Source organism: Anas acuta, chromosome 2 (genome assembly GCF_963932015.1).
Source record: "Anas acuta chromosome 2, bAnaAcu1.1, whole genome shotgun sequence".
NCBI classification, from domain to species: domain Eukaryota; kingdom Metazoa; phylum Chordata; class Aves; order Anseriformes; family Anatidae; genus Anas; species Anas acuta.
Window position 1 is genome coordinate 119,504,385 of NC_088980.1, and position 14,920 is coordinate 119,519,304.

The following is a 14,920-nucleotide window of genomic DNA, read 5'->3' on the forward strand; positions in this document are numbered from 1 at the left end:
GAAGGGACAGAGTAGTGACTGCAGAACAGCACCAGGGTGGAGAAAGAGGCCCAGAGAAGCATGTTTGTAGTGGTCCCTTCACAGGGGTTCTGCTTCTCCTTGCTGCCCCCAGAAGCCCTCCTGCCTTGATGCATTCAGCTGCAGAGAAGCAGGCAGTAGACAAGCTGGTCTGTCCCAATGCCATAAGAGAGATGGCAGGCTTGAGGCCAAAGAGTCTCAGACTGTCCTGAAGGATGGATCAGGATTTGAAAGCAATCCCCCCAAAGGTAATTATTAGATTCCTCACTAGCTTGTCTGAGGTGTCTCTCATGGTTTAGGTGTCTGGTGTGCTTCAGGGGCCGATCTCTGGGAGGGCAGGGTCAAGGCAAGGCAAAAGAAATGAAAATAAAATAAAGTGCAGCATTTAGCTTCTGTCAGATGGAAAGACAAGGGTGTCATCAGTGGCAAAAGCCATTTACTAACTTCTGATCTCTGCAAATGGATTCATGTCTCTCAGTCCATTGAGGACCACTGAAGAGCTACCCACTCTCCTGATGGAGAGTTGCCCACTTCAGGTATAACCACTGCCAAGGGTGGAGAGCTCTCATCCAGCCCTAGGTGCCCACAGATGCCAGTGCTTGTGTCCCAGTTACTGCCCACAGCTGTAAGTGAAATGCTGATATCTGTTTGCATTATTTGGGGAGAAAAAAACAACAACACTCCCATTTGCCATTTTGATATGTAAATCTTTCTCTTGATGCGGGAGGTGCACCACAAAAATAAGCCTTGGATCAGCAGTTATTTCTGAGCCACGGATTATGCCTGCCTTTGTTTCATACCACAGGGCCTTGTGGATGTCTTGGCCTGGCTTAGATTTTCCTGTTGCTGTTCACTGAAATGTTTTATTTTCCACCGTTGCCTGTAGGCACTGACATGGATTAGCCTTGGCAGCACCACGCAGGGGGCTTACACACCCTGATGCTCACTAATTACAACCTCCTGAACATCCTAACAGCTATAATAATACAATGATGTATATATGAAGTCACGGTCTGTCAATGTATTGCCCCTGTGGTGTAAATCCTGCAACCAATATACTCATGACTGGAAATCCCCTTATTGCATGGAGAGTTTTGTTCTTCGGAATGGTTTCTATTTACATACACTCAGGTTCTCTGAATGCCCAACAGGATGAGATACTACACAAGCCCACATCCTGAAGACACACAGGAATGTTATTTCCTTTCTTTTCCCTTTCCTTTTCTTGCTTTTGACTCCCTTACATCTTTTCTTCCCACAGCTACTTGCCAACATTGCTTCTGCCAAAGAAGCTGGAGTACCCGATGTAGGAAAATTCATGTAGTGTTAATTTGTTATTAAATCTCTGTGCTAACTGCTATTACATTTAATTTGATGAATACCTGTCAAGATCTAAATCTGATCTGTAAAGTGTGCTGTGTGTTTCAGAGGTACTGGTGACGAGGTGCAATGCAGGGGAAGACAGCAAGGTCAGCCCTGAGTGAACACCTTGAACCTCGTCCAGTGCAGCTGTGGGAGCTTCGGTCCCCTGCACATCTCCAGTCAACTGATCAGCTGCTGGTGGGAAAAATTAATTCCCGTTGTTGCGCAGTCATGGGTTTTGGGGCTCGCCAAGTACTGTAGACAGGTAGGCAAAGGGGAGGAGAGTTTTGTCTCACACTAATATGCGCCTTGGAGGTGCTGATCTTTCTCCTCTGACCACAGAGGAAGATGAGAGATCCAGTTCCTAACAGTGTGCCTCCATCAGATGCTGGTTAGGTCCTCTGAGGACCGACAGGCTGGGTGCTGGGCACCCCAGAGCTCCCAGAGAACTCTGCTGAAATGAGAGAAAACAGCTGATAGTGTCTGTTCTGAATCAAGTAGGGTGACGGTGTTAATGAATTGATTCTGGCGTGTCCCGTGTCCGCTTCTGCTTGGTTCCAAATGAGCTCCTTGAATGATAAAGACTCCACAGAATTAAAATTACTCATGTATGTCTTCCTAACATCCCTTCAGCATATGCATATCAGAGCCACATTAATTTCATTGCTAAGGGGAATTCCCTACCTCCAGAAATGGGAGTGGATTTAGTTAGGGTTTCCAGTAGTGAACCTTCTCCAATTTTCACACACTGAATGTATTCTGCAAAGTAATGACATCAAGACAAAAATGAAGATAAAGGGTCTGCATCATTATGTTTGACAGAGCATGTACACTACTTATGCAGAGATTGAAATGATCATAACTAAGCTTATGGAAAATTGCAAACATGCAAAGGTTGTATGAAAAGATGCATAAATCAAATTTACAAAGTAATTTTAATGCACTTTTTTGACATAAATTCTTTTAGAGGACTCATCAACCATATTCTGGTGTGCATCTTCTTTGATGGTAAGAATGATGATGATTAAAATATTAGACACCAGCAAAAACTTCTCCACTTCTAAAAAAAAATAAAAAAAATCCAAGCCTTGAGGCAAAAATGCTAAAAATGGACATTTTTTGTATGAAACCATTTGCACGAATGAAACTAATAGGTTTTATCTAAACCATCTGGTGGAGGAAAAGCATTAAAATGGAAAGTCACGTACTGAAGCCCCAGAGATTTCTTTTGAGTGCTATACATTAAAAAAATAAAAAAGGAAAACTCTGTAACTTTTCCCTCATTTATCTGAGGCCTTTCTCCCCTGAGTCCAAGCTTTAACTGATCAGCTTTACTTTGGCAACCAATACATTCCAGCTTGTCTTTGCGTGAAAGTTGCACTCCCAAAAATGTAGACGAAATTCATTTCAGTAAAGGGATTGGTGGGTTAGAGTTTATGTCTTGCTTGGGAGTATTTTTTTCCCTTAAATAAACCTCTACAGGAAACTCAGATATAAATGACATTCACTTTTGCTTTTTCTGTAGATGTAAAACCAGAGTGTGAAACCTGAGTTCAAAATAGTACAATTTAATGTAGCACATGAGGTGTATAACAGGAAGTAACCAACAGAAACTTTCTTACTGCCTTTCCCAAACTGGGGCCAAATAACCACGATCTGCTGGCTTTCTTTCTATCCCGTGTGTAGGGATATTGTGTAAAACACAGCCACAGACTAGCATAGGTCAGAAGGGATCCCTGGAGGTTTTCTGGTCTACCCCATCCCCACAGTAAACGCCCATGAAACTTAAACAGGGCTGTTTAGGGCTGTCCAGTTGAGTTTTGAATATTTCCAAGGATGGAGATCCCACAGCCTCTCTGGGCTCCTATTTCAGCTTTTGACCTCCCTCCTGGTGATTTTTTTCTTTTCTTAATATGCAATCAGGATTGTCTCATTGCAACTTGTGTCTGTTTTTTCTTGTCCTTTGCTGAAAGATTTGGGCCCTGTCTTTGCTCTAACACCTGCTGTGAAGTGGCAGACTGCAGCAAGAGCTCCCCTTGGCTTGCTCTCCTTGAGACTCTCCTGATCCAGTGCTCTTTGTCTCTCCTTCTGAGCTCTCTTCTCCAGTTTTGTGACCATTGTGGTGGCCTCCCTTGGATTCACTCCAGTCAGTGCTCTTGTGCTGGGGTCACCTTTGGAAAGGCTGGGCTTAGGTTCCTCCCAGTCCAAAGGTGACACAGTACAAGAAGATAGGATACCTGTTTCTGATTTTGACCTCTCCTGAGAATTTAGAAATAGCCTTGAAAATCTATCACCCATTAAGCACAGAAGCATGACCTTGCTGCTAGGACCATATTGTGTCACTGCCTCCAGCCTGTTTGCAGAGGGCAACTTCTGCTGGGGACAGAGCAGCAGGACAGCCCCATTTTTCAGCTGTCACAACTCTCGCCTTGTGAGTCCGATGAGTCTCCTTGGTGTGCACATATGTAAATATATATATATGTATCATGCTTTGATAAATCTGATGCATAAAGTCAGGATTTTGCCAGGGTCTAGGGCAAAATTCTGCAAAGAGAGAGAGAGGGAGAAATAAAGACATTTAAGAACAGCCTAGTCAAAACGACAGTCTCATGAGATCTGAAATTTTAATGTAAAATTCCAGCAGGGTGAGATCACAGATTAATCCCTCTTTTATTATTTTGTTCTTTTAAAAGTTACTTTACAGATAAGTTTGAAAATAGCACTCAGTTGTGCACTTAGGGGTGACAAGTAGAAAAACACAGAAGACCAGTAAAACCTGGAAAAATCTCCCTATTTATTATATATATTAGTAAAATCTCACCTGATTAAAGCTGTCCTCATGGGTCTGGGCACTGCTTCACAGTTGTTGAACTTAAATTATGGTTAAAGCAGGAGATTATTATTTTTTTATTTTTTTTTAAGCTCTCAGCTACTCTTCCACTAAATTACTCCCTGTTCCTGGAGACATCACTTATTATTTTCTATATTTATCTATTTAACACACAAAAAACTAACATATATGTGCATGCCAGAGGAGTTGAGAGGCTCAGCTTATTACTTCAGAATCCTGAGCAGAAGTAGATATCAAAACATGAAGTCTTCTACTAATTAGGAAAACAGATAGCCTTATTTACTGAAGTGATAGCATGCTTTTCAATGAACTTTGGAACTTCATGTTTGTATTTAATCAGTGCAGTGCTATATTGACAACAGGAAAAATCTCACATCTTTAGTACTTAAGAACTCAGTACTCTACACTGTTGGCATAAACACTGGGCCAAGTGTTTTGGTGTGCAGAAAGCAATCTGTGGGCCATGTGAGCTGTGCTAAGATGTTCAGGTGAATAGTCCCTATGCCCCCTACCCAACTTGGAAAGATCTGGGGCTTCTTTACTTCCACTGAAACTCTAGATTGACTCTAGATTCCAAAGTGTGAAAAGTCTGAATATTTTTTTGTTGTTGTTCTCAAATATTGGACCTATACATATTGTAAGGCAAAACTTCTTAGAAAGCCACTTTAGAGCAAGCTCTGAAATGTGTGATTCTTGGAGCCTTCAGAGACTTCTGTATTACAAAATGTGTGCCCAGCCTGCTGTGAAGCAGTGGCACAGAGGCACATGGAATATCCCCCACTCCCCTATTTGGTCTAGCCCAAAAAACATATTTTACAAAGGTATCCATCCTTGATCTAATGTCTTTTTCCTTTTTTTAATTTATTTTTATTTATTTTTATTATTATTTTTTTTCTGACCTAAACTCCAGCCTCTGGACATTGCCATGAATACTCTGGTCCTGCCTGCTGTGTGCATTCAGCATCTCCCATCCATATCCTCACAATTCAGCTGGCCGGTAGTCTGGAAAACAATGATGTTCTAAGGGTTACTGGATTACGACTGCTCTCCGCAAACAAAATTCACATCTGTTCTGACAACTTATTTCAGCCTGATGCGACTTGAAAAGGTCGAGATTAATCCCAGAAAATCAGCCTTCTATTGGAAAGGCCAAATCAACTTTAATTGTAACACATGGCTATTTGTATTGGCGTTTAGCTGCAGCCGTTTATCCTTCTTTCCACTGGTATTATTTGTTTCTGAACCAGCTACTAAAGCCTACAGTAAAAGCCGAACTGTTTTAAGTAACATAACAAAAACAACAGCTGACATCTTTCCTTTTACAGGTTCCCATTGACCCTGGGTATTTTGGGTGTATGGCTTTTATGACTTTTGTTTATCAGTGGGGGGAACAAAAAAAAATTCACAGAAGAAAACGTTGGATCATTTTAGGATGATTAATGGTGCCTACTGTATTTGCACACATCCTCCTCATGCGTTGTCTTGATGCATTACAGCCCGTTGAGCGAGCGCGTGCGGCGCCCGGGGGGATGAACCACTCCTTCTGCAGCCCTGCCCCTTTCGAAACTTTGTCGGCAGGTGCTCAGGGGTTTAAATCCCCTCTGCCACACCGCAGTCACAAGCTGTGGTTTTGTGACTTGCTGCAGCCCCCTCCCAACGCACGTGGGGCCGGCCGGCGCAGCACCCCTCTAACCAGCCTGCCGCCTTCCGCTGGCTGCTATCAGCCCAGCCATCAAGCCATAAACTGACATTTGAGCTTTCAGGGCCCCTGAAAAGTGACAGGATGAGAGAGACTCATTTGGCAATACTTTGCTCTTGCTGTTTGGCCTGGAGAAAGATACTCAAAGTGGTAAGATTGTTTAGCAACAGCTGGCAAGCACCCGGGTGTGAGCCTGATTTTCAGACATGACAGGCACTTACAGGAATGTTGCCAGATACAGCTGTTTAAAAGCCTTAATAAACAGCAAGTCAATACTAATCTTTGCCAAATTAATCTTTTCCTTGACAGCCCATCAGAGCAATTATGCTCAGACTCGTTGTAAACACGCAATTGTCAGAGGGTAAGGATCTTCTCTGCAGCACACTGTGTTTTATTTTTTTTTTTTTTTTTTGCACAGAGCTTGTTTTCAAAATAGGAAGGTTTCTTTTTCTTCTCCCCTTCCTCTCTTTCCTTTTCTCTCCTGTTTTATTTTCTAGCCAATTACATGTTTGCCAGCTTGGTATTAGCCTGAATGAAATTTCTTTGTAAAGTGTCTATCGCAGCAAGCCCTTAATAGAATGTGAAATGATGACAGTCGCAGGATCCATGCAGATGCACGTTTGCTAGTAGGTTTCTCTAATTAGGCAGTAACTGTGACAGACTCTGAAATGTTACAAGTCATTGTTCTCACTTGTCCCCTTGTCAGTGGAATAAGAAGTACATTTGAGTTGTGATTTAATATGGTGCTGGGTAATAATAAAATACATGACTTTGCAAAGGAAAGCAAATGCTGTCTGAAAGACCTGACTCGAAGCAAGAGCTCATGCTCTCTGAGGTGCTGAGCACCTTCTGCAGCATTGCCAGCACTCTCAAACTCTTATGCACCCAAAATAATACTCAATTTAAATGTTAAAAGACTCGAGGACGCCAAATAAATAATTAAACAGGTAATGGCTCTATATCTATCTTTATCAATACCTCTTTATCGAGGGGAGCTCTGGGGAGTGACTCCCTGTATGGTTACATACAGCTCTTTAGCTATTTCTCGGACTGTGTGTAGAGTAAGGGTTTTAGATACTCCATGTCTCCAGAGCATGGAAAGAGATCTCCATGGATCTGCCATGTTTACAGAATCATGTAAGAAATAGGCAGATGCAGCCTTGGAGATGGTAGCTGAGGTTGGGATGAAGTCTCAGAAGGTTGAGGAAGGTGATAAGCCTGTCTCTTACCTTCCAGTAATGAGCTCTTTTATTGCAAGATTTCCTGTTTACAGAGGAGCCTCACAGGGAATATTTGGCAGATTTGCCACTGGAATCAGGAAATGGTATTTGGTGAGGGAGAGAGAGGCAGGCATGAATACATTAAGTTTCATTGTGAATGGCTGAGGCCCTCCATGAATACATTAATTGCTTACTGCCTGTGGATGAATGTAGGGGGGAAAATGCTACAGCAAGTCCTTTTAAAGAGCCTCTTCAGGTCAGAGGCAGCAGCTGGGTGCGATGCTTGAACCTCTGTGAGTTGGGTGAGAGACTGGGTCTCACATCACCAGAACAGAGCACTCTGAGATCAGCAGCAAACTCAAAGAGCTCTTTTCTTTTTCAAAACTTCTGCTTACCTTGGTGCAAGCAGACAGCATTTAAATCCTCTGGAGTGATTATGTTCCTAACCTTGCATTTCACCTACCAGTTTATAAAAATCATCAGGAAAAACAAACAAACAAACAGCGACAGCGCAAAAAACAACAACCAACCAAGCAAACTAGTTCCAATTAATGGAAGACATTATTTCTCTTGGTTTCTATCATTTTGATGGATGTCTTTATTGTATTTTTTGTTGTTACTATGTTGCTTCAGTGTGTAGGTTGTTTTATTCCTGTGTGCTGTCTCATTATCATCTTTATGACAGATGGTGACTTACAACCAGTAACTTGGATATATGTATTACTGTGGTGCCTAAGCCAAAGCGCTATAGTAAAGGATGGTGCCTATCTTCATCAGCTCCAGTGAAGTTTCGCCTGCTTGCAGAAGAACCTCAACTTTTTAGGCTCCACTTATCAATAATTTGTACCTGTTGATATGCAGCTGAAAACAAAGAGCAGATTTGCCCTTGCCCAGCAACCATTGCTTTTTCCTAAGGTCAGACATGAAGAACTGACATTTATTCATCAGAATCAGACCTCTCTTTTGGAACGAAGTGGCTTCAGTATAACCCAGAGCAAAGGTGCTGCTCTTCCAGCACAGCTGACTCACATGAACAGAGCCCAGGCACAGAACCACACTCAAATCCCATGACCGGTAAAAGTGTTGTGTGGTAAACACAAGGCAGGTTTCCGTTCTTACAGACTGAGAGACATCAACTAGCAAGAGATTCATACAGAATAAGTATTTTATTCATGATGTATTTTTTTTATTATTTACATTAAAGTTTTCTTGTATTTTGAACTCTGCTTGGATATTGAAATTAACAACTTTATGTGACTGCGCACCTGCTCTAAAAGAAATGGAGATAACACAGTTCTTTTCTGTAAAAGAAAAAAGAAAACTGCCTGTCAAAATCAAAGCTGATTTTTCTCATCCCAATAATTATCTTCTCACTTTGGAATTAATATGAGTGGAAAATGTAGTTTACTATAATATAATAAATAGAAGACATTGGGTAATTAGTAGTGCTGGTATATTTCTAAAGTACTAAACAGACAAACAATAAACTGTGAATTTAATCACGAGTTCTCATACAGTTTCAAGACAGAAAAATTAGAGCTCTCAGCTACAGTCATCCGAGTAATCACATCTGATCTGCATTATTTATTAGTTATTACATGCCAAGTGATTTCAACTGTACATTGCCTGAAATCATTCCAAAGCAAGCATACCTTTGTTTCTGTTTTGTTTTCTATAAAAATCAGTGGCATTGCATAATTTGTATTTATTCTGAGTTGCATTCTTTATTTCACACAGACACTACAAATCAGTGGTACTCTCTATTACTTTGACAGGCATCTGGGATGAAATCCTCCAGAAAAACATTTTCAGATCTATCCCTGAAGAAACACATTGACAAAATGCCTTTTTCTTTTTCTTTCTTCTTTATTTTGGATTTTTTAAATCCTTCTGTATGGCTATTGAACTTACCTTTCACTTTAGTATGTATTTGTAATACACTCCCTAAGACTCTGTAGGAACTTTTGAATATACAATAAAATGTTTGAAGCATATTTGGTAATATTTCTGTTGGTAATATTTCTATTCCACTTGACTAATTAACAAAAACTGATGAATTTTCAAGAAGCATCATTGTGTAGTTTTATTTAGTTACTTTTGTTGGTTCAAGTCTTGGTTTTGGGCAACTTCTTACCACAATACTTTAAAAAGGGAATTACTTAAAAGTACCTTTTTTTTTTTTCCCCTTAGCAACCAAAGAAATACAGAAATAAGTATTGGTTACCTTCATTTTCTGCCAGAAAAGCAGGTTTGGTGTTATATATGTCACTGTAAAAACTAAATAAAGTATTCACATCAGTTGTGAACAATTTGTGCCAGCAAAAGTTAAAGCGTCAAAGAAACCTCTTTAAAATGCTAACAAATTTACTTACAAACACCTATATTTATTATTTCATAAATAGGCGCAACAAGTTCCATAAAAAAAGATTAAATACAGACACAGTATGAAGAAACAATAATACATAGCCATATGTAAAGGTTATAATTTAGCTGTCTCCAATCTGTTTCTGCATCTAATAAAATAACAGGTAAGCATTTGGCAGTTTTATACATAAAAGGACTTAAATGACATTTACTAACCAGTACACATAAAGTGATTTTTTTTTCTTTTTTAAAAAAAAGAAGCATTTTTAGGCAGTACAAAATAAATGTGTTTGCTCTTTATCAACACTGTTTTTTTTTTTTTTTTTTTCTCCCTAGTTTTTATGTTTATTTCATGAGAAGAGGCCAATATTTTTAATTAATATCTTTTGGGAATATTTTACTTTTTTTTTCTCCAAATACTTTGAAAATATAGAACTATTAGTCAGTTGTTTAAAAATGAAGTAAAAATATGAATGTTTGCCAATTTAACCCATTTTTTGAAATCAATAAACTGGAATGAGCCAGTTTCAATTACAATTAGCTACAAAAACATTCACATTTTATACTCTAGGAGAGTGTAACATAGATGCTATTTACAAACTTGCTATGACTGCTACATCAAGCCATTTAAAAAGTCTTTAGTAGTTTCATATAAACACCCATTATGAAAAACCAATGGAAAATCCAGGACTTTTATCCGAGACATCTACAGTTGCTAAGGCAGTTACTATCGCAGCACTTCACAGCAAAAAAACAACATAAAATCTGAATGGTCCAAGTTTCCTTCAGGGAAGAAGAAAAGCAATGTCCGTTAAAGGATCTCAGGGTGGGGATGGAAAGGGGAAAGAAAGAATGAAACAAAAACGAGGGGAGATAAAAAATAAAAAAAAAAAAAAGAAAGAAAGAAAAAGAAAGAAGCAAGACTATTTTTTCCAGAGTGGGTGACCCACGAGCTCAAATAGTCCTAAGTGCTTAGCAACTTGTACATGTATTTTCTAATAAAATGCAGAACTGCCTTGACTGCATAAAGCAATCCATGATGAAAAGACTTCCCTGCATTCCTCAGTGGAAAGGAGAGATGTTTCAGATTTTCAGGTAAGGTAGAGTGCTTTGTCCCTCTGCATGCCCCTGTTCAAAGGGAAAAAGAACAAATATGATTTTTAAATTTGTTAAATTCTTAGTCCTTTTCTTCCCTCTATAAACCCCACAACCCTACTGTGTCATTAATTCTAAGCATATCACTGAAGTACAGCTGTATTGCCAAGGTAATAATATAAAAAATAAGAAAAACCCTATTGCCATAGTGGCATATAGAAACCCAGAGGCCACATCTGGGTCTAAACTGAATAGGAGGGGTCATGGGTGTTTAAGCGCTATTTTGGGATCACCTGTGCTAGTGGGTTGGTAGTATTGATGGTCCCTCACTCACGAACTGCATAGCTGTGTACATGAGAATTTATCACAGCTCTAGAGACCTTACCCCATAAACACCCTTTCTGTAGAGAAAAGGGAGCAGGAGAGGTTAGTTCCATGAGCATAGGTGCCAACCAGCTCTCTCTGGCGTCTTTTATTTATTAGTACAGGCATAGCCAAAATGCACTGTGTTGGCAGTTTCAGGTAAGCGTGAGCAAAGGAGCACCAGATGGTTCTAACAGAGCCCAACTCAACTAACTTTTCCAGGCTCTGTGGGAGACCTTCCACCAACCATCATCCAGCACACTTGTTCTTGCCACAGTTCATCTTCGGATGAAACATACCAACTCAGAGCAAAAAGGAATCATTTACCAGTTTATAACCTGGAACAGTCTGTACAAGTCAGAAAAAAGTACATCATTTAAAGTAGAAGTATCACTGACAGGGCTTGGTTCACAGTGCAGAGATTTTCTGGGGGAGAGGCTTTGCTCTTCATCTCCTGTTTCCTTGCCAAAACCCAGGCACGAGTTCTGTTCTTCCACAGCTCTACAGCTTACTTGGTTTGGAGTCCAGGATTAGCATAGAGCATAAATTGCACTGGCAAAGCAAGAACACGCTAAGTCCTTGCACACAGATTCACAGACGCACATCTACACAGCACACGTATACAGAGTCTGTTCAGAGAAAGGTTCTGCCGATGGGAGTTACACCCACTGGGCACCTAGAGGACACTGCTGGCAATGATCTCACATTGCTTTTTTGAGGAGACCAGAAATCAAAACAGGAGGTGGTTATGGCCTGTTGGTAGGGCTCCTGCAAGGGTCTTCAGCACAGATCAATGCATTTGGGTGGTACAGCACAGAAGTGAGACTGTTTTGCTGAACAAGTGGGCATGTCTCGGGGCAAAAGCACTAGTTATGGAGGAAGAGGGAGGCCATTGAGCGAACCAGTTAAAGTCTGCCTCAGTGTCAGTAGGTTTTGGTGTGGATATTTTTCTGAACTTGTAACCAGAAAAAGATTTTTCTTCAGTTTAGTTCATGTTGCAGAAATGCTTTAAAATAGTAACACAAGCACAATTCTGAGTTTGAGTAAATGCAATGGTTGAAACTGGTCTTTAGTTACACTTGGGGTTCAATTACTTTGGCAGTAACCAAGAGCTTTTATCTGCCTGTGTCTTTGGTATTCATGCCAAGGTCAAGAGGAGGTCAGGCTGGTGGTCGTGTTCACAAGGCACATCTATCATCTAAAGCTCAGAAGATACCTTCTGTTCAGTGTCTAAAAAGTTTCCAGGAAGCTCCTGATAGAGCACTATGACTCCACAAAAACCAGGCTGCTGAGGAGTTGAGGATTTGAAGGAGCTACTGGTAGGGGCACAGAACTCCTACACATATGGTGTTTTGTTTCTGGTAACAGTCACGTAATCTTCACATCGTTCCCTTCCATGTAACTTGTATCCCATGCATCACCTCTGGGTCTCACTGACAGGGGTTCCCATGACCCAAACCAGATGTTTTCACTGGCAGCAAGCTCTCCTCATCAATGGAATATTTGGAGAAAACTGTTCATGCCATTTACCTCTTAAGTAGGGGGTAGTGATCTTACTAGTTCTTTCCTATGCCTTTTCCCTAAGATTTCGCTTCTGCTTTTCTAATGAATGGTAGCTCTCAAAGTCCAAAATGTATGTGCTGCAATAAGGTGACAAAAATCTCTGATAAATGTATGTATTGAAAACTTATTATCCCACAGTAGTCTAACTGCTCGACAAATACAGTGTCATCACAGGTGCACTTCTGAAGTGAAGTGTAGGGAAATAGGCAACAAAGATGTTTTCACTGTCAGATACTTGTGTCATGAATGTTGCTCGACACAAGGTGGCATTCACTGGCTGCTTACCCATTACTGCAGTAGTCATTATTCCAGTCCACAGTCTGTGCCGGAGGATTTCTGCACCCTGAACGAACATACTCCATTGCTTGGGTAACAACTTGTGCAGCTGTTGATGTTGGATTGATGATATTCTGATAATCAGGCTGAAGAGTAAATCCCTAGAAGAAATAGCAAGTGCATTATGATGCATGGAAACCAAGCAACAGGTTGTGTACATAAAATAAAAATAAAAACAAGGTGTGTACTGCAAAACAGTAAAGCCCCCTTTTTTAGCTTAAAAAGGGAGAAAAAGTGTACATGCTTTCTATGTTTTAAAATATTTGGTTTGAGAAATAAAATGGCATGAAATTGGTGTTAGCAATCACAGGTTAACAATCACAGGATAGAACTGAAAGGGAAAACAACTCAAAACCAAGAAAACAACTTAATCAACACTGGGGCAAAAAGGTCTGCTTGCTCCTTAGAGGTTCCATTTAGATTGGACGTAAGGACACAAACTAGTCGTTAATTCCTAGAATATGCAACAGAATCTTTTTGAAGGATGTAGGCAGCAGGTGGCTGACTGTTTTATTAGACTACACCTATTCACATATTGTTCTCAAAACCCTCTTTCTTCATTCAGTCACAAAGAGACCATCTGCTGCTTCTTTTATTTGTACTTCTCTCTCAACTAAACAGAAATTCAACCAAAGCTTTTTAACAGTTGTTGGACTAATGTAGTGAAAGTAGCACAGAATAACTTACTTTTTGAAACCAGGAGGACAAGAAAAAAAGTGGAAGTTACAAAGGGACATCTGACCTGCTCCCTAAAATATCTGTCATATCAGAAATTGTAATGATTTTTAGGTCTTTTGATGACATATCAGTTAAAATGCTGTGTTTCAAAACCAGGAGAAATTTTAAGGTTAGTATGCACTGCCGTAGTGTACCTGGCTCAGCCTATATAAGTGTACATTATATTCCTGTAAAGTTACAAGGACTACATTGGGTAAAAGTGTGAATGCTGTACAAAAAATTGTGAATACTGTACAAAAGCAACTGATATATGCTATGCTGGGAAAAAAATAATAATTAAAAAAAGGCATACAATTCTCAATAGGATCTGTAGCTGTTAAACCACAAATGGAACTTGATGCAAAATACCTAGTTTGTAAATCTACTTCTGGTCAAAGGCCACATATAGAATAGATAGGCTTAAAGCTTTACATTTGAAAACTCAGTGGCTTATGTGTGATTACTTCATACACACTGTCATCATGAAGAAGGGAATTTTGGGTAGAGCTGTATTCAGCTGCAAATTTAACAACTCAGCCACACTACCTTTAAATGAGATAAATGAGGACTCTCAGTTTTCACCTGCCATGCTCCCATCTCCAAAAAGAGCTTCCTTCAAATATAAAATGTCACTTCCTTCTTCACATCCTTTCTTCATGTTGCATTCTCCTTGCTCTGCTCATCTTGACCACAGATTTTAGCTTAGGCCATAAATGAATCATAGAGTCGCAGAATATCCCGAGTCAGAAGGAACCCACGAGGATCATTGGGTCCAACCCCTGGCCCCACACGGGACAACCCACAAATCAGACCATGTTTCTAAGAGCATTGTCCAAACACTTCTTGAACTTCAACAAACTCAGTGCAGTGACCACTTCCCTGGGGAGCCTGTTCACTTCCCCTGGGAGCCCGTTTAACTTTGTACACTACTTTCTTCTATAGTCTCTTCCTTATGGAGAAGGGAGTCACACCTCAGTGCCTTAAATGCTCTTGGAAGCCTCACCTTATCCCTGATGATGCCAAGAAATAGATCATTAGTAGTGGGCAAGTTCATGAGCTGAATCTAGCATCTAGTTGTAATGTAGCCTATACGCTGCCCTGCTAATAAGATAAAATAAAATGCACTCATTGTGACTGTAACCACCACGCTCTGTGCACAGCTTTTTCACTAGACTGCAAACCTGCACATCGGGATGAAAAACCCATGCCTGTAACAAATCCAAAGGAAACTGTAATTGAGCAGACTTCTCAATGACTTTAATTGAAGTTTTGTGTAATTAAAAGGCAGAAAAATTGGTTTTGTATATCACCGCCATAATTTTTATACAAAAC

General features: G+C 40.1%; 1 protein-coding gene across 8 annotated transcripts in view; it reads right to left on the reverse strand.

The window, feature by feature from the left end:
- Positions 1-8,297: 8,297 nt before the first annotated feature.
- TOX (thymocyte selection associated high mobility group box) overlaps positions 8,298-14,920 on the reverse strand; it is a 221,069-nt gene continuing 214,446 nt past the window's right edge. For all 8 annotated transcript variants that reach the window (XM_068671932.1, XM_068671933.1, XM_068671934.1 and 5 more), the window contains 2 exons: positions 12,821-12,972; positions 8,298-10,642 (listed from right to left, as the gene is read on the reverse strand). In XM_068671932.1, the coding sequence (XP_068528033.1) occupies positions 10,606-10,642; positions 12,821-12,972 (189 nt within the window). In that variant the 3' untranslated portion in view covers positions 8,298-10,605. The remainder of the gene's footprint in view (positions 10,643-12,820; positions 12,973-14,920) is intronic.